The sequence below is a fragment of the Danio rerio genome, chromosome 8, assembly GCF_049306965.1.
Source record: "Danio rerio strain Tuebingen ecotype United States chromosome 8, GRCz12tu, whole genome shotgun sequence".
NCBI lineage: Eukaryota > Metazoa > Chordata > Actinopteri > Cypriniformes > Danionidae > Danio > Danio rerio.
In genome coordinates, this window is record NC_133183.1 from 18,173,930 (window position 1) to 18,194,952 (window position 21,023).

Here is a 21,023-nt window from a genome sequence, read left to right on the forward strand (position 1 = left end):
CATATCTCACTAGAACAGTGGAGTCCTGGAGCCCGCGGCATCTTCAACCCATTTTTAAACAATCTTGTGACCTGTATATAATCTTCAACCACTAACGTCTCCTTCTCTCCCCGCTCTCAGACAGAGGCTGGCACTCAGTCAGCTCAGTGATTCCTCTGTGAGCATCTAGATGGCAGTCTACACACACGCTTGGCTTGCCAGCGGCACGTAGATCTCCCAGTCCCGCCGAGCAGAGATCCAGCTGGCGGCGGGCGACTCAATGGGGGCACTTGAGTGAACCGTGCCATCCTACAGCCTGCAGTATGGTGCCAGCCACCCACTGAATGCACAGGCTGGAAGTCGCCATGCCAGGCTCCATTCATAATTATGTGCCTTTGAGAAAAACATGTCCTCGTGTCCAAGCCCTTACATTCACACACCCTCTAAATAAACCGTCACAGAGCGCGCTCCGTCTGAATATATTTGTTCTTAAGACTCCGGGGCATTCATGAGCACTGACCGTTGAGGAAGGAGAAATGGACGGCGGACACAATGAGAGTTCACAAACGCCTTTTGTTGTCTAAAGTTTCAATTCCTGTTATTGGGTCAGATTTTTTTTCCTTTTGCTGTTGTGCTTGTGTGTGCGTTTCTGTTCAATTTCTCTCTTTTTCAGGCCAAGGCGAATCTCAATACGGCTAAAAGCGTAGTGTAACACTTTACAAACTCTTCAAGCGAGACAGACAAACAACAAGAACTGTTTGTTGCGTTTTCAATTGTGGGTGTCAACGGTTTAGTGCCCAACGCCGTGCCAAGGTGGTTGGCCCCTCTATATACCTTCACAAGCAGTGAAGAGTGCACAACAATGAAAGCTGTCAACTACTTTGCTTACCCACAATGCAACTGGCAGAATTTAATTGGTCGATGGAACGCTGAAAAGCTTTACATTCTGCCTAAACACACCATGAATGCGTTCACTGTGATCCAAAGCGGGGCGAAAGGAGAAAGAGGAGAAAAAGTTGCACGTATGAAACAGTGGTGCGCATCTAAACAACCCTACTGACTGTCCTGAACAGCACATTAGGCAGTGTTATTGGAGTACTACTGTATTAATGCAGTGAAATGTGGTCAGTACCGCAGAACCCACAGTTGGCTACATCTTATAAAAAGCCCCAACTTTGTTGGTTGTTCTCCTCCATTAACAAGGTCATCAAGCAACCGCTATGAAAACCCCCGCAGTAAAGCTGATTGTTTGATTTCCTGTGACTGCTGTTGAAATGGCATGAAGGGGGTAATTGCTGGGGAGCAGACTTCCAGAGGGAAATGAGATGACAGCTTTCTCCGCGCTGCTATTTTACCGCAATTATTTCCGCAACACAATTTAATTCTCACTTTCTGTTTCCTCCCTTTTATTTTTTCTCTCTCCCTCAGTTGTAAGCAGTTAAAGAAGCAAGCAAAATTGTCCTTATCTACTAAACGATACAGAAGACAGATGATAATTATAATTATTTTATTAATCATTATTTTTATACATGTTCAGCAGTATTTTGTTTTTCCTGTGAGAGTTTTAATAACAGGAATAGTTTACCAATTAATATTAGACAAGAGTACTGCCAACCACTCAAGCTGCATTTGAAATGCTGGTTAAAAATACATCAGGTGTGTGACCATTAAGTGAGGGGGTGAGAGGGTATAATTTACATTTTTGAAGTCATTTATTTTATGATACCGTGTTGATATTTTTATTTTGTAATCTGATCTGTATTCATATCCTCCTGCCTTATATTGAGGGACTGCAGATGAAGTTTAGCTGTGATGCTAATTCTGGGGTAGTTCTTTAACTGTCTGTTGTCCCTGTTAAATAAAGAATTAAAATAGAAAAATATAAGACAAATGTTTGTCATCACATTTGTTTTTCTTTTTTAATTTTGTGTTTATTTGCATTAAGTTGGTCTGAAGTGAGAGTAAATAGCATTGTCAAATTCTGTTTAACTAAATTTTAGTCAAATGTTCTGAAAAAATGATCTTGGTTTCCATATAAATATCAAGTAGCACACTGACACTGATGCGCACCAAGACAGCATATTAGAATGATTTCTGGAGAAGCATATGACACTGAAGACTGGAGTAATGGCTGTTGGTAATTTAGCTTTGTCATCACAGAAATACATTTTAAACATAATAGAGAAATGTCAGGCTAAACTTTAACTGCGTTTGATAATATTAATTTTGTTTACAGCATTTGAATCAAACAAATGGATGTTTAGGGCATTATTTTCAGAAATAAATAATTTAATAATAATTATTATTAAATAATCATTTAAAGTTAAAAGCTTTAAACGATGGTATAATATAATAATAATTATAATAATACTAGGACCCACATACATTAAATGTCTTCATTTGATATGTACTATAATTTTAATTAATCATTTGATACAGTGTGCATTTTACACATTTACATTATAACACTCAAAAATATCTTCATGTAATTACAAAAGTCTTGTTGGGTACTGTTGATACCCAGCTATTAACCCACAATAAAACCTACACCACTAACCTTAACCGTATCCTTCACCTCAAAAGCTGAATTCTTTTTTTTCTTACAAAAATTCATTAATGTAATAGGTCCCCTGCACCTAAAAGTTATATTTTTGGACATAAGTTGTAAAAAAAAAAAAAACTGGTAATTAGCAGCTGCCTAGAGCTTGTGAACAAAATAAGTTAGCAAAAGACACTTTATTCAACTGCAGATTAAAAAATTTCAAGATCCAAAGTTTGGAGTCGTGATCACACTCCCATCATGCCATTTTGAAAGAGGAAATAAATGAAAACACCACCCAATAATGAGCTATGCGCAACTGAAGGCAGATATTACACGTTTTCCTGTGTAGTAAAATGTATATAAAGTGGGACTTAATAATAATAATAATATTATTAATAATAGTACTAATAAAAATAACAATTTAAAATTGTAAAGAAAAAACACTGTCAACTCTCTACTTATTTCTGTGAAGATATCAGCACTTCCAATATAATATTTGCCTAATAGCAAACTATTTCTGCCCTATTTTATTAAAAGTTTATTAACTATACATTTGGTGGCACAATGGCTCAGTGGTTAGCACTGTCCCCTCACAGCAAAAAGGTTGCTGGTTCTAATCCCGGCTGGGCCAGTAGGCACTTTTGTGTGGAGTTCTCCCAATGTGCTCCGGTTTCCCCCACATCTCCAAAGACATGCGCTATAGGTAAATTGGGTAAGCTAAACTGTCCGTAGTGTGCGTGTTTGAATGAGTGTGTAAGGATGTTTCCCAGTGATGGATTGCAGCTGGAAGGGCATCCGCTGCATAACACAGATGCTGAATATGTTGGCGGTTCATTCCGCTGGGGCGACCCCTTATTAATAAATGGACTAAGCCGAAAAGAAAATGAATGAATAAATGAATGACGTTTTGTTCAATAAAAAGTGTATGTATCGTCAAATGTATGCATAAAAATATCAATCTTTCCCACAACAAAAGTGTGGCTAGTAAAAATGGCGAGTTTCTAGTAATGTTGGAAAAACTACTTGCCACAATGGCTAGTGATCAAAAAAGTTAATGTCAAGCCCTGTCCTCAAGATTTAAAGAAATTGTTCACCCAAAAATGAAAATCCAGTCATCATTTACTCACATCAACTAGTTCCAAAAGTTCTTTCGTTCTTTTACTGAACACAAAACAAAATATTCGGAAGAACATCTTGGAAAATATATTTTTTAAAAGGGCTATTCACTACCATTGTATTTTTTTTGTTCCAACTATTGGTGTCAATGACCGCTTATTTTCCAACATTCTTCATAAAATCTAGCTTGATGTTCAACAGAAGAAAGAAATTCATTAACGTTTCAAACCAGCGTGATTGTGAGTAAAAAGTAAGGACATTTTCTCTTTTGAAAGTACTCTCCCTTAAATTTGTGCTTATTTTCTTGCATTTTCTTTGTTTACGGAGCTGTACTAGAAGTTGTTTTGGCTACTGAGGTTATACATGGAAGCAATTGTGCATAGCCTCACACCATTATACTCAATTACAGAAAGAAACATATGCAGGATTTTGTGTTTTGCTGTTCAGTAGGTTATTTGCTGATCAGTCAGACATAAAATGGCAGAGTAGACTTCTGATTTGTCTAATCAGATGAGCAGGCACGATAAAAGCTCTACCAAAGGGCTCAACAAGCCGAGACACACGCTGTTTTGACATTTCCCCCTCGATTCCTTAACATCCAGGGAACCAGCGGCAGCCACAGCTGGCTCTCATTATAGCTTAGAGACGAATGCCCTTTTGAGAGGAGGCCAGTTTAATTTTACAGGGGCATGAAAACAGTAACCACCTCGTTCGAGCCATCAGTCTCAGATGGGACTTGATTCAGGTAATGTGCTGTTTTTGGAGTTTACCGGCATTAGTCTCTACTCCAAAGGCTACTTAAAAGAGCATGTAGCTGAATGAAGTGAAATCTCTACAATAATCTTGTGGAGGGAAAGATGCTGATGAACTTCATACCTTTGTAAGATCCCGTTTTCTTGTGGTATCACTCCATTGATGGCCGCCTAAAGAGAAAACACAAATGTATTTTCAATAAGGGCTTGTGTTAGCATTTATGAATACAAGAAATACCAGTTAAGTTGACTTAAAAAAGAAAGTAAAACAAGCAACTACCCATAACTGGATAAGAAATTACCCACTGGTTCCACAACTAAATTTACATGAAAATGAATACAGTCAGTTGTACACTTTAAAGTTGAAAAGGTTTGTATAATTTCCATTTACTGTAAAAAAAAAATCCTGCGATGTGACCAAAACTATTTTAAAAGACTAAATATAGTCCTTAAATTAAGAAAGATTACAGTAAATGTTAACATTTTAGATTTCCGTGCCAGTAAGATCTTTGTTTGATAAATACATTTAAATCATTTGGCACCAATAGCCTAGTGCAGGCCAGGGTGTCCAAACTCTGTCCTGGAGGGCCGGTATCTTGCAGATTTTAGCTCCAACTTGCCTCAACACACCTGCAAGAGTGTTTCTAGAAAGCCTAGTAAGAGCTTGATTAGCTTGCCCGGGTGTGTCTGATTGGGGTAGGAACTAAACTTTGCAGGACACTGGCCCTCCAAGACCGAGTTTGGGCACCCCTGGCCTAATGGTTAAATGGGGCAACATATGCTCACGGCAACTCGAGCTTGATTACCATCTCTAAGTCCTTTGCCGATCCTTCCCCTCTCTCTACTCCCAATGCTTTCTTGTCTGTAACCTCCACTATCCTATCTAAATAAAAAGGTAAATAATAATAATAATAATAATAATAATAATAATAATAATTTATATACATAAATACACACATACACACACACACACACAAATGTATATAAATACATTTTAAATCACCCTTAAAACTATACTTTTAAATAAATAATGTACTTTTTAGCTTTTTATTTAGCCTAGCCAGGCGTCACAAAACAAGTCCAAAAACATGCGCTATAGGTGAATTGGGTAAGCTAAATTGTCCGTAGTCTATGTGTGTGAATGCAAGAGCGTATGGATGGTTCCCAGTGATGGGTTGCATCTGGAAGGGCATCCGCTGCTTAAAACATGTTGGATAAGTCGGCGGTTCATTCCGTTGTGGCGACCTTAGATTAAAAAAGGGACTAAGCCGAAAAAAAGGAATAAACAAATTAGCTAAGCCATTGCAATAATACATTATTAAATGTTTAACAAATAAAATAAATCGTTTTAAAAAATTAAATATATTTTTTGTTTGTTGTTTATTTTATTTTGTGTTTTAATTAATTTAACAGCATAATATAGCAAATTGGTCAAAAAGCTCACACAATGACACAATTCATTTTATATTTCAATAATATGTCATGATAAAGTATCTTTTCTTTAAATTCAATTAATTAACAGTTTATACAATAACCAGATAGAAAGGACATTTTTAGAAAAAAAAGAAAATTCTTCTCACTTTTTTTCACACTTTTGGAAAAAAGTTTGCTCAAGCACTTAAAAATATAATTAAATAAAAAAATAAGTTAATTAAATATAAACATTTAATCAATCAAATATATACATATTTAAATATAAAACACTTTTCAAAAACTGATTATTACAGGCCCAATATAAAATTGTGCAAAATAAAATGCAAAAAAAAATTAAACTTTGCGATGTTGTCATTATGTTGTTATTTCAATTTGCATCCCTGAAATTATTTTTGCTGTACATTTTGCATATTTTTATTTATATATAAAATTATAATAGGTTGTATTGCTGCATGACCTAAAATGCGTTACTTTTATCTATAATGTTTTTTTATTTATCTTGCTATTGTATTATATTATATTATATTATATTATATTATATTATATTATATTATATTATATTATATTATAGTATATTATATTATATTTATTATGTTATATTATAGATTTTTAATTGTGTTTCATGTTTTTTAAATATATTTTTAAATATATATTTGTATTGTTTAACTCAGAAAGGAAGAAAATGTGAACTAAAAGTTTTTTGCTGATAAACTGGAACAGTTGATGTCTTGTGATTCTTTGTATTTCATACTGTAAGTTTCTAACTAATATCCATCAATAAAACAAAGTTAAACTAAATTTCATCCCTGTGGTTGAATAAGATTGTGGTTATCCAAATGATTAAATTATTTTACTTGAAACTATTTATTTTACGGCACTACAAAATAAACAATAAAGAATAATATGAAATTACCTTTATTATTTCATTCATCCGAAATACAGTTAGTAACATAACATAGCCCAAATGCCATACTGATATAAATGTTAAATGCTTTATAGGATGCCAAAGCTAATAAAAGCATGACTATTTCTGAATGGTGAAAATCAGATATTCAGGTAGAAAACCCAAACCACAAGTATCCAGCAATGGGGACCGCATATTTTCCCCTTCAGACTGAATTGGAATGCACAGTGATGGCTTGATGTGTTTGTGTCTGTGCGTGTGTGAGCAAGTGGCTTCTGGAGCCAGACTGTGATAAGAAGCCTTACTCGGTGGATACAGATCTGAATGGAATGACTTCTGATTGAGCCAAATAACAGAGTGTATACAAGGACGTACATCGCAACGCTTGCTATGCTCCCAGATTTTTTCCATGCCTGAAGAGGCCGTAGACATGATATTTTGTCTGTGTAGAGACAGAACATCAGATATTTTCACAGATCTAACCGTTGATGGTCAGAGAAATATACAAGCAGCAGATCTTTGACTGCTCGTGTAAGATTTGCTCAGGTGTAGCGCGGTGTTTATGTGATCAAGAGTACGGCACACATCCTGGCTTCAGCATGTGGGGTGTTCAAACACTCGCTGGCTGTCCCGTCTTAATTTTTTCAACCCTGCGCAGTAACAGCAAGTCATCACATTCACAGGTGCACTTAACCACGGCGTACGCTTGAGCCTGCTTTCTTTGAATTGCTGCCAGCATACAACCAGCTCCCTGCTAAATATAGTAAAACAGCCCCACTTTAAAGATAAAGAGCGACTTTGTGGAGGAAAATCTGTCTGTAAAACCGCAGTTTCTTGATGTTTGTTTGAGTACTGTCACTTTAGATCCGTCTTGACACTGCATTCTTTGTACCTCTGTTGCATATGGGATGGACTGAAGGCCACACTTTTAGTGCGAGTGTAGGTTGCTCATGCAAATTAGCACAATGGAAACTGCCAGAAGACACGCCTGTTACGTTTCACCCAATAAAATCATAGCTCTCCAGCCTGCTTTTGTCTGTGGTGTGACAGATGTCACATCTGCGTATTTTTTTTTAGGTGAAATCATGTCTGTGGCAGCGAATGAAAGGTGATATAAAAGACGATAAATCATCATGCTTGCCTTGTATTATGACTGAGATGGCTTCAATTAAAAAAGAACACTGTATTTCAAAGAGAGAGAAGGGTTCCTGGAACAAGGATTTTTCAGGACCGATTTGATCTGTCTAAATGATCTGTTTGCAATAGATAAGATGAAAGGCTATAAAAATATGTAAGTATCTGCAGACTAGACTGTAGCAGACATTACTGTCTGTTCAAACAACATTATCGATTGAAACAGACACCTAGATACATAAGCTCTGCCTGTTAGGAGCAACAAAGAAAACACTATTTGTTCACCAAGAGAGAAGCAGTTCATGAATAAGAAATCTTATATTAAAAAATAAAATAAATATGTTTAGATCTAGACTTAAAATTTGCCATTTAATTATGAGATCCATTAATTAACCATACATTTATTTTAAAAAAAAAAAGTTATAAATAAAAAATTTGATAGAAAAAATCTAATAAAGTTTAAAAATTTAATTCTCCTTATCAATCAACCAAAGAATGATCAATGCTGAAAACATGAAAACAATCCTGAAAATATGAAAACAATCTGAAAATATGGAAACAATGTGAAAATATGGCTGGATCTATCTGCTCTTGCGGATCTATCCTGGAGGCTCCATATACTGGACATTATTTGCTGGTAGCTAGCTCTCTGCAATTCTCAGATGGTTGCCCACTGAAGCGAAGCAGGACTGAGCCTGGTCAGTACCTGGATGCGAGAACACACTGAAAGCTAGGTTGCTGCTGGAAGTGGTGTTAGCAAGGCTAACAGGGGGTGCTCAACCTACAGTCTGTGTGAGTCCTAACGCCCCAGTATAGTGATGGGGACTCTATACTGCTCAGTGAGCGACGTTTTTGGATGAGACTTTAAACTGAGGTCCTGACTCTCTGTGCACACTGGCCTCTGTCCATCATGGCCTCCTAACATCCCCATATCATAATTGGCTTCATCACTTGGTCACCTCTCCACCAATTGGTGTACGGTCTGGTTCAATATAGCTGCCTTCGCATCATCCAGGTGCTTGCTGCACACTGTGGTGGATGAGGACAAGGGACAAGCATGCTTTAACATGGTTCAAGGCAACTGTACATAGTAGTGCGAGTACGCCCTGAGTGTCTAGAAAAGTGCTATATAAATGTAAGGAATTATTATTATTATTATTATTATTATTATTATAAATTTGGAATACACCACAGAAAAAATAAATGGTGCCAGTAAGAAAACTAAAATATTGGTTAAATATGACAGAGACTGTATCAGATATGTTTCAATCCTGATTTTGTACCTATTGTTGCAGTATTACTATTTTTATTTGATTTTACTTTTCATTTGATGGATCTTGGGCTTTGTTCAAAATCAAAAATGTTCAATAAAAATAATTTTTAAAAAATGCAGTTGAATGCAATTAAATGAAGAGAATATTTTAGGTGAATTATGCCTTGAAACCATAAATTATTTGCATAAAATTAAAAAATCCTAAATTGACTACTTTTTCCATTTAAGAAAACAAACACACACAAAAAACATATTTTAAAAGGTTTAAGGATGCAAAATGACAGAAAGAGATGTTTTTTTTTATCCAAATGCCACTTAAAAATAGGATTATTTGCAATTATTCAAAATTTAAAGTTTTTAATGAAAACCATGATTGAATGTAACTAAATATTAATGTCAGCACTGACCACAAAAAAAATTATGAGGTATGTGTTAGCTATGCGCTTAAATGTCAGCCTTGTGTTAAAATAACACTATAAAGCAGTGGTTTTCAACCCTGGTCATGGTGACCCAATGCTCTGCACATTTTGTATGTCACCCCTATTTAACACACCTGATTCAGATCATTGGCTCATGTGCAGAGAGCTCCATAAACTGAACAGTGTATCAGATAACAAAGACATGCAAAATGTGCAGAGCAGTTGGTCCCCAGGACCAGTATTGAAAACAACTGCTATAAAGAATGTTGCAAAATGTGCTTCAAATTGCAGAGATAAGATGCAGTTTGACCCTACTGTTTCCACTGTGGAAGGTTTAAAATGATATGTTTCTATGTTTTACAAATACAGAAAAAACTGAATTGATATATGACTTATAATATTATTAATATTGCAGAACAGTAAATAAAAGAATATTTGTTCTGACATCAGTTCGAAAATTCAAAATATATAAATAGGTCTAAAGAGAGTGCTCTAATAGTTGTAGTAAAATCTTAGGTAAACTTTTATAATAAGTAATGACAGCTATTTTTATTTGGGGTTGGATATTTATCATAAAGCATAAACATTGTTATTTAAATGTCAATCCTGCTATCCTGCGGTTATTGATAGTTTAATTCTGTTGTAATTTTGCTTGATTCATGACATAATATTAAATTGAATTCCATAAAAATGCTATTATTAATACAACTAGCCACAGAATAAAGTGCCAGATCTGTATCTAACAACAAATTCTTGATTTCTGCTAAGCGTACAGGCAAAATATTAATAAGGTATTGAATTACAAACATGACTAGTAATGTTTCATTGATGAGTAAATTCAGTAATGTGCTAGCTTATATATAGGAATGCTGCTAATACATCCACAGCACTGCGCCAGAATGTTCTGTGAACAATGGTCCCATTAAATAGTGTTTGCACTAAACACACTGGCTTTGTCTCCGATTCATCAACACAATCCACAAACAAACAATAAGCAGGAAACAAAACAAGCATGTTAAAAGGTTGGATGGCTTGAAATTCTTTTACCTAGGAGTCAGTCTTACAGATTTTACCAACAAATAGTGTCTTACCACCAAGTCCCAGTTGTTTAGTTCTAGAAGTGTGATCGCCTCAGCAATGTTGTCAATTCCGGTACATGCCTAAAATGATGAGTAATAAAAAACATCTTTAGAATACTGGCTTATTAATAATAACTGATAATGAAATTATATAATAACAGGACTTAGATACATTTCAGAGATTGATGTTGATTAAATATTATTTAATTAATACTGCAGGTATAACGATGGGTGGGTGGATGGATGGATGGATGGATGGATGGATGGATGGATGGATGGATGGATGGATGGATGGATGGATGGATGGATGGATGGATGGATGGATGGATGGATGGATGGATGGATGGATGGATGGATGGATGGATGGATGGATAGATAGATAGATAGATAGATAGATAGATAGATAGATAGATAGATAGATAGATAGATAGATATAGATAGATAGATAGATAGATAGAATGTTTATGATTGTACATTACACTACAAGATTTTGGGGTAACTGAACATGAAAAATATTTTGTTAATGGAAGTAAGAATGGATGGATGGAAGTTTATGAGAAAAGCATACATATAGTAGATTTTGGTCAATTCCTCCTTAAATATTTATTTTAGAGCTATTTCTGCTTCTATAAAATATTAGAATTCTAATTTAAATAACTGGACTTACATACATCTCAGAAAATGATAATAAAATATTTTTTGTTAAATTAGCAGGCATAACCATACTACATACAGAGATAGATGGACAGATAGATGGATAGGTAGATGGACTGATGGGTAGACGGATGGATGGATGGATGGATGGATGGATGGATGGATGGATGGATGGATGGATGAATTTATCATAAAAGCATACAGTATACAAAGGCAGCAATAGACTTGGGTCTACACCTCCTTAACTATTTCTTTACTCTAGAGCTATATCTGCTTCTATAATAAAATAACAATTTAACTTTAAACACACAATATGTCAGGAAGTTACAACTAAACTGTCAGGTCTTGACCCAAACCAACTGAAAACCATCCATGTGACAGGTAATGGCAGTGTACAAACAGAAAACCGTGCAGAGTCATCTGACAGCCTCTGGCCATTACATGGTCAACGCCAGATCAGGCTACAGATGACAGTATTTTATTTTTTCCATATCTGAATAAGCTGACCACATAAAAATGATATATTTCACGCGGTTTGCTGTTATTTTGCTTAATCATGTGCTGCCCAGACTTCGTGTTTGCTGAAAAACTCAAACAAAGCCACTGACAGCTGATCATCTCGAGACATGTCAACAAAAAGGAGTGACTTCAAAAGCCGTTGTCCGGTTAACACTCAGCAACCACATAAAAACGACTCACATCTACACATCCAGAGCTTGAGAAATCAGAGGTCATGGGTATTGATGTGAGAAAACCCACCTGAAAGTCGGCCAGGATCATTTCTCTGTCCATGTTGCTGTCGGAGGCCATTGCAGAGAGAGGCTAACGAATCATGTAAAAAGCCCCACAATATCAACCATCAATTTCAAAAAAGCAGCTCGGGACACGGCAGGTCAGCGTGCGGTAAATAACTAAGTGCGAATGCTGCTCTTCGGGGCCGTGTTGTCAGTGTTTGTCGGCTTTCAGGTTTTCTGTTATCGTCACTTTGCTGTTCTAGATCGCGTTCAAATTCATCTTACGGCTGCCGTAAAGAAGTGCTGCAAACTGTCGCGGAGGTGGCGCCACACAAACATCGTTGGAAAAGGACTGCGTAGGGCCGCCGTTGAGTTTGAATGGGCTGATATTTGCAAGTGATTGGTTTGGCTAGCATAAGCCATTTTAAAATAGAAAGCTTTTAAGATATATGTTTTTCCGTGTTACATAGTCATCCGAATTGTTGTTTTAGCTGTAACAAGTTCTGTTTACACTGTGCAACCACCTAAAATAACTTTTTTTATTTTGTAAACAAGAAGATAGGCAAGACCAAACTCTTAATAAATCACTTGTTTAGACTAAATTTGTATGTACATTCTGATGAACGAACAGTTTTCATTGGTGTAATCTATGCCAGGGATATAAATGTGTGCTTGCTGGTGTTCTCAATCACACCATTGCTGGTTTAGATTGGTTTGGGGCCGTTTTAAATGTGTCAGAGCATCTTAAGCAAAGGCATCCTAAAGTTCAATGCAATTAAATTACCTAAACGTTATTTTATTGTAAACATACAAAAGAAAAACAACAAGATATCAACAACCTTGTCTACAAATAATACAACAAAAATAAATGCATAATAACCATTTCAGTGTGACCCATGAACATTTCCTGCTTGTTATCAAACTATTTCATAACTGTAACAAGAGGCAATTCAATCATGACTACATGTTAAAACATCTATCACAAAATTATCTATCAATATGTGGCTATAGAAATTAAAATATATTGGGACCATTGTTTCGTTTACATCTCTCAAAATGGTCCATACACCAGCTTAGTTATAAGCAGTCCTGCCTGGTTTTTAGAGGGGCTTGAAGGGATTTAGTACATCAGGCCATCGTTTCCAGCCAAACTGCTTTCAGGAGGTCAGCTAGACAATCCTATGCCAGAAACATCGACTACAATTTAAATTACTAAAGCTTTTGGGGTAATTGAACATAAATAAACTGTGAATTTAACAGCCTTGCATTAAAAATAGCAACAGATAAATCATAATCTGCTGTGGTTGTTTCAAAAATGAGAGAGAAAACTAAAACACCAGAAAAACTCTATAGCTTCAGCTGATTTTAAAATCATGTATTTAATAATAAGTTTAATAGTGTGTGGTGAATGGATAAACACGCCATAATGTAAATATAGGCAAACTACGCGGAGGACTATATAACCCATTGTGCTGTTACAGTGTTTTCTTCACATGAGGAGCTTGAATTAATTCAACTTCAAAAGAAGAAACTTATATTGGTAACACCAACGTCGTAAAGGCTTTATTACACGGGAAAGGCGAATGCGTATTCAAAACTGAAAGCAGAAAGTGCATCTCTCTTTCGGTCAGGAGGATCAGCCTCTCCCTGAGTCCCAGCAGCATTACCGTTGAGTCCCAGCGGCTCCGCCTCTATATGGGCGGAAGTGTCGGTCCTTTATTTCAAAAAGGAGTGATGTCAAACAGCAGCAGACTCTCTGACAAACTCAGCTGTCTTATAAACAGCGTATTGAACTCCCGAGAGCCATCAGAAGAGGATAAACCGAAGCCAGCGATGTAACCATTCTGCAGGTACTGGATACAATGTTTCATTTCAAATGATTCGACCAGCGGCTGAACCTCCACAGAAGTGTAAAGCACCTCTAATGAATCACTACGGCGGAACATTTGTAGATATTCAAGCCTAGAGTTTTGAAATGCGAATACCGAAACACTGTTAGTAATGTTTTGCACGCGTGCCAGTTCGCTACACCGGACTAGTATCAGTACGAAGCCTTTCGTGGTGCCAGCGGTCTTTGATGTGCACATCAATGAAGACTCTTGACGTTTCATGTTCAAAATTGGCGGGAAGCTCTCAAAAAAACTCACAACACGTCGTTGCAAATTGATTGGATGCTTAATATATTTTTTCTCAGCGAAGTAACAGGCTCCTTTCTCTGTTTCAGAGGTCGTGGAAGAAGCTCGGAATGACTACATCTGCGAATACCACGAACGCATCGCAGCTCTTCAGCCCATTGCACCTGCATATTATCAGAGGACATATGAAAGGGAAGTTTGCCTCTCGGATCCGATCATTTTCATGTGACTACTGCAAATCTGTTTGAATGCGAGAGATCGAGTATCTGGACTAAGACCACAGTACATTCATGCCATTTTTGGGCACGGGCGTCGATCGCAGAAAAGAGGATGTTTCTTTTGTTTAATTGTTCTTGATCGTTCTTATTTTGATTAGAGATGGCTCCGCATCTCTGTTTTCTCCACTGGTTCCGATGGCTTCAGTAGGACGATGTTAGCCTAATGTGGGTGGACCTTGGCGCATCTCCAACGGATATTTTTTAGGGGGGCTGGAGGATCGGACTATTTACTACTGCTTTGTAGTGCTTTTTCCATATCTCCACCAGCGGACATTTTTATTAACAAAATCAGAGATATTCTACTTTCCTTTGTCAGGATATAATGGCCGAGGACACTGCTTTAGACAGGCTGAGCACTGCAGCTGCGATTGGGGATCTGATGGAAGTTGAGCAGACACTTCAAAGCAACGTGAACGTTAACGAGAAGAATAAATATGGCAGGACAGCACTGCAGGTTAGACGCACATCTCCACCTACAACCTTCATATAAAAAAACACGATGTTTATAATTCATAGTGCATCAGCTTCAGGAAAACAGCTTGTTCTTTTCCTTCTTCCAGTCACTATAGCAGTGGCCTGGTTGATTTACTTCTGACCAAACCGGTGGCTTTTTGAAAAAATCAAAAGGTTTACCTGAGAACCAACTACGCACCTGTTACAAATTATTTCTATTTTTATATGCCAACAAATGTGCGTCACTTGTTCTCCAATAGCCTATTTATTGTTGAAACCGAAAAGTGTTTTATCACCGTATAGATCAGCTCACGAGCTACACGAAACCTGACATGTTTGGCAGCTTTTTATAATTATTTCAGATTGTAGATGTAACAGAAAACTTTGCATGTATTTTAATGATCATGCAGTTCCAGTTTTATAAGGCCCGAAATGATTGTAGATGCTTATGTTTGTTATTTCCTTTTATATGACATATAACCCTCTAGAGGAACAAAATAAAATCGAATCCCAAAAGCCTGTTTTTAAGTTTTAAAAATGTTATTTTAGTTTAAAATATAATATTTTGTATCTCCGAATGTTACACCTGACACAGTATTGCTGCTAAATTTCGGTCAAGTTGAAATATTGTGAGATTACTCATGTGCTTGTGTTAAAATCTCACAATATATATTTTTAAGATTCAGAACGAGAGCTTATCCGAACACTGGGTAATCCCCATACTCGATGTTGTAGCATATAGCAATTTCTGCTTATGCGTATGTGACAAATTTATAAGTGGAGGTCACATCAAATATTCGCAAACGTTGTGTTATCAACATTACGATCTTAGAATAAAAAATATGAACGAATAAGGAAAATTTTGAGTTTTATGTAATGTGACTGGTCACTACCTGTAAGGTTTTGATTATTTTATCAGCTTTTTTTAAATTTAGTAGGTCATTTTGATAGACAAATATATTTATAAATAAATACACACCTTCTATTTGGTTTCTAAATATGAGATAATCAAAAATAATGCATAAAAATTATCTAAAAACAGAAATTTAAAGTCATTTAAAATGGAGCCTTATAGCCTTTTTAAAATACTTATGTGATGTAGTAAACTTCCTGGTAGTATTTCCATAAAATCAATTCATAGTGATACTTTTTTATCTTTAGAGATCAGTTAAAATTGAAGAGATCGATTTGTGCTCGATTTCTGATATAGTTTGCCATACACACTTTTATTTCACAGCCTTCAAGTCGTACTTATTCTCTCAAACAAGCAATTTCCCTTTTTACAATCCATCAACTTACAAGAAAACAAAAGTAAAATCTCTTTTGAGAGCTGCACATTCTTTCTCAGAACTGTCATAAAGATATGTATAAGCAGAATGCTGAAAAACTTGTTAAACACTTTCCTTAATGCATGTATATATTTTCATTCTAAATAATGTTTTTTATTAATAATACACGTAAAGCTTGTAAATAAAAAAATTACTTTCTTTTTTGTCCATAAGTGGAAATCTATCTTTGGCTTCACCACACAACCACATCAGCGTTCACATTACACAAATCACAGGAAAAACAGGCAACACAAATACATTCAACGTACACATGTACACAAATGTATACATTCAACAAAAAATTAAGTGTGCATTACACTGAAAAAAAAATATTCATTGAATTTACCCTAACCCTAACTATATTTTAAAGGTAAGTGGTTGCAAACTAATTGTATGGGCTTAATAAAAAATACCAATGTTTAATGTAATGTTTGTTTAAATTCAGACCATATAAGTTGTTTGCAACCACATTGTAAAAAAAACTATACGATCAATTAGTCCTGACAGCACATGTTTTAGGTCATGTTAACTTATTAGACTAAGTTAATCATGTTCTAACTTAATTTTATAATTTATAAGTTTTAAGTTTAACATAATACAAGTTCGGGTTAATTTGATTCAGCTTATAAATTAAGGCAACCAGGATTTTTTTTACAGTGCACTTACCTTAATAAAAAATATAAGTCAAATGAATAATTTTTAATTGTAAGCTGATTAATATTTAAAGACCCTAAAACGTGTTCTCTTTGTGTTGCATCTCAGGTGATGAAACTTGGCTGCCCGAGCATCGCGGAGACCCTTTTACAAGCTGGCGCAGACCCAAACGTGCGCGACCCCATACTAGGACTGACCGTCATCCACGATGCAGCGCGTGACGGATATCTGGACACCCTGCACGTGCTCGCGCAGAACGGTGCTGATGTCAATCTCCTAGACAACGACGGCAACCTGCCTCTGCATCTGGCGGCGCGCGAAGGACACTTGGATGTCGTGCAGTTTCTCGTAACGCATTGCGTGACGCAGCCTTTTCTGGCTAACGCAAAAGGGTACACACCTCGTGACCTGGCGTTTATGCACCAAAAACACAGAACTGTGGAGTGGTTGGAGAGCATTGCGTCTTTACAATCCAGCCAGAGATTGTGACTGTGGGCCTGCGTGTAGCAGAGGTAGCGGATCAATGCTGAATTAGCGCTTTATTGCAATTGCAGAATATTCAGCCAACTACCTCTTATTGCAGTGTAAAATATTGGGCTCAGGGGCTTGTTTGTTTGTTTGTTTGTTTGTTTTTGTGGGTGAAGAATAATTAACATTTCCGATGACTTATGGCTCTTAACTTTTTTTTTTGTCAACGGGATATTTTTCAGGTCACCTCCATTTTAGATTTGTATATAGCATACGTTTCTCTAACTTTCGAGCTCATGTTTGTTCTATGGGTGCTGTTTCATAACAAACACAAAAAATTAAATGTAGATTAATTGAGATTGTCAAAAACAAAGTAATTGCACTATATAAAATCAGCACCCTGCCATGAGTTTTGCTGTGTTTAGTTTTGTCACAGTCAACTTGCACTTTTGCTTGTAATTAATGCCTTTTTAACTGTTGTTTAACTGTGAAGGATTGTCTTTTTATCGCTTTTGAAAATATTAAAATCTTGCCAAATAACCAAAGACAACTGTTGAAACGGTTTCAGTATGTGTTTAACTCTGGCCTTGTGTCACTGGAATTCGGGTGGGCCTAAAACACCTTTATGTGACTATTAAAATATTTGAATTTGATTATGGGTAAGTGTTTTTATGTTGTCTAATGTTTAAATGAGAAAAATACTTTGACGTTAGCGGTGGCGGTTGTATATTTTTAGTGTGTATTTGTGTACCAACACGAGAAGTCTGCCGTTCCCTCTGTAAACACAAAGAGGATACAGCTAACAATAATAAGCTTTTTACACAGGTAGAAAAGAGAAACTAATTTAATATAAACTAATTCTCATTGTTCGGTGATTTACATGAGGAGAATAAGTTCATACCTTTAAAAAAGTGGGTCAATTTGGCTACCTTGTATTTCTTGTACATCCGTGTTTCTTAAAAAGTTAGAAAAAAATGATAAGTTTTTAAAACAATTTTTTAAATAAAATCTATTTTATATAGGCCTAGTTTATAAAGATATTAGTGGGGTTTAAAACTGTCTTGGGATTGTCAAAAAAGCATTAGCCTATACGATTTTTTTCTTAATAATGTTTAAGTATGCTAAATTGATGTAGTTTGGCAAAATGTGTAATTGATATTATTATTAGCTATTATTTTTAAATGATTTGTTATTATGTTGTTTAATCAATATTTAATTTAATTTAAATTTTTAATTTAATATAAAATCATTTTATATTAACACTAAAAAACACTACAAGCAACAAAACATGAATATTTGCTGATATTTTGTACATTTACATATTTGTCAGGTAGCCTATATAAAGCGGGCCTCAAATTCTCTACTCTAAAAATCCTGATATTTTTAATCAAACATATATTTGACATCGAGTGATAGCTTTGAAAAATAAGTTACTTACAATTAAGATGCAGGAACGCTGTTTATTATATTTAGAGTCCATTTCAAACAGGGCTTTTTCCTCCAAACTATATGAATGCAAAGTTTGCATATTCCGGAACTTGATTTACATTTATTTTACAACCGATTATTAAATCCTTTTCATATTCTCGGCTATCCTCATATCTAACTGTTACTGACCGCTATCGAACCAAACATAATAGAAACGCATGTAGCCTAAAGTGAAATCCAAATATAAATATGCGTCTTATGTGGGCACGTTATTGCTGTGCTTTCTCTCGCTGTGATATAAAACAAATGTTTTGACATGTGGTGTGTGGCAGTCATTCATTTCAAAACCAGGAGTACGAAATCGTACGTAAGTGCTATATTATGATCATGGATATATATGTATAAATAATGCGCTTTTATTTAAGGGGTCTGCGCCATATGGGCTGATCTTTAAGATGGCACCATATAAAATGAGATAGAGAATGATAAAATGGTGACTCTCTCTGAGAGTTTTCATGGTCGAGCAGAAGCAGCAGATCCGTTAGTTTAGTGGGAGGAAACGCCAGCGCGCAATGCCAGGATTTTCAAATTTAGGCGCTTTCGATGACAACAAGCACTTACGATTCTTTTTTAAAACTCGCTCTTCCTCTCTTTCTGCTAAAGAAAACCACTTGTAGGATGTTTTTGCCACTCTAATACAGTTTTTATGATTTTTAGGATGCCATCATGCCAGATATCTTCTTCCTGGTTGCGCGCCTGCGGATAATCTTTTTTGAAACGCGCGACGCCTGATCACGCGTTATATTTTTAATCTAATTATTGAAATTTTATGGTCAATATTCGGCTCTCAAGACGGGTTTATATCGACTGTCAGCAACAAATGAAGGTAAATAAATCGACGCCTAAATGTGCAGAATCTGCAAACGTGTTTGGGCATGTCTGTGGTCAGTTCAGCATGTATGTGTAGTAAACTAACAAACAAAAACAATATTTATGAAAAGTAATGCACCTAGGTTTGTCAAAACACTATTTTATAATCCATATGTAGCATGCAAAAACAAAAGAGTATGTGAATTATTAAAAGCCAAAAATATCTATCATAATGTCGAGAATATACGTTTTCTGCAAATATTTGCATCCTGTCTACATTGCTTCCACGAACTGTAGCATATCTATATAAGCATAAAACATCTCTCCATAAGCTGATAGTTAACTATTAAATGAGAGCAACTCCTTTAGTGGTCTATACCCAGGTGAAATACAAATTTTAAAGTAAATATTATTATACCATATCATAGTAAGGTAAATTAATTAATATGTTGTGGTAATTCTACAGTTGTGGTTAAATACAATGGTAATAACAATATATAAATATGGTATTATAATAAAGTAAATTAATGTATATGTTGTGGTAATTCTAGTTGCTGTGGTTAAATACAATGGTAATAACAATATATATAAATATGGTATTTAGGCAAGGGACTATAACCGTTTTCAAGGTATAGAGCGGTTTGAAAACGTCAATTTTTTGCAAAACCATTGCTGAGGTATGTATAAGATTTTTTATTTACATATTTTTGGGGCAACAGTATCTCCAGCAGAAAAAGATATTCAAAGATGCCATTTTAAGTTGTAAAAAAATAAAATCTGTTTTTGACATAAATGAAGACAGCAGAAGTCAATTTTCAATTAGAATTATTTAGCCTGACATGTTTGCTGTTCCAAAATATTTTAAATGTTTTTTTTAAATAAATTATATTGTGTTTAAAAAAAGTATTTGTTTTTTACCCAGACATTTAAAAATAACATATTTTAGAGCAGTAATCACAATACCATGATATTTTTATCCAAGGTTATACCGTCAAAATCTTATACCACCCCATGCCTAATGGTATTATAGTAAGGTAAATTAATTTATATGTTGTGGTAATTCTACAGTTGTGGTTAAATACAATGGTAATAACAATATATATGTTATGATAGTAAGGTAAATTAACTCATATGTTGTGGTAATTCTACAGTTGTTGTTAAATACAATGGTAATAACAATATATAAATATGGTATTATAGTAAGGTAAATTAATTTATATGTTGTGGTAAATCTACAGTTGCTGTGGTACAGTAATAACTATAGTAGTAATAATAATATATAAATATGGTATTATAGTACGATAAATTAATATGTTGTGATAATTATACAGTTGTGGTTAAATACAATGGCAACAACAATATATAAATATTTTAATAACAATAATTTTG

General features: G+C 35.2%; 2 protein-coding genes across 4 annotated transcripts in view; one reads left to right on the forward strand and one right to left on the reverse strand.

The window, feature by feature from the left end:
• Positions 1-12,361, reverse strand: part of faf1 (Fas (TNFRSF6) associated factor 1) — a 134,446-nt gene extending 122,085 nt beyond the window's left edge. For 2 of the 3 annotated variants that reach the window (XR_012383654.1, XM_021478230.3), the window contains exons 1-3: positions 12,046-12,310; positions 10,645-10,713; positions 4,514-4,560 (exon numbers count right to left, since the gene is read on the reverse strand). Coding sequence is in view for 2 of the 3 variants with exons in the window: in XM_021478230.3 (XP_021333905.1) it covers positions 4,514-4,560; positions 10,645-10,713; positions 12,046-12,096 (167 nt within the window). In the remaining variant the exon portion in view is untranslated. 3 annotated transcript variants of the gene reach the window in all.
• A 1,382-nt stretch (positions 12,362-13,743) lies between these two features.
• Positions 13,744-17,989, forward strand: cdkn2c (cyclin-dependent kinase inhibitor 2C (p18, inhibits CDK4)). Its single transcript, NM_001199994.1, has 3 exons — positions 13,744-13,870; positions 14,245-14,887; positions 16,977-17,989. Exons 2-3 carry the CDS (start codon positions 14,756-14,758, stop codon positions 17,355-17,357), a joined length of 513 nt encoding a protein of 170 aa, NP_001186923.1. The 5' UTR covers positions 13,744-13,870; positions 14,245-14,755; the 3' UTR covers positions 17,358-17,989.
• Positions 17,990-21,023: the final 3,034 nt, after the last annotated feature.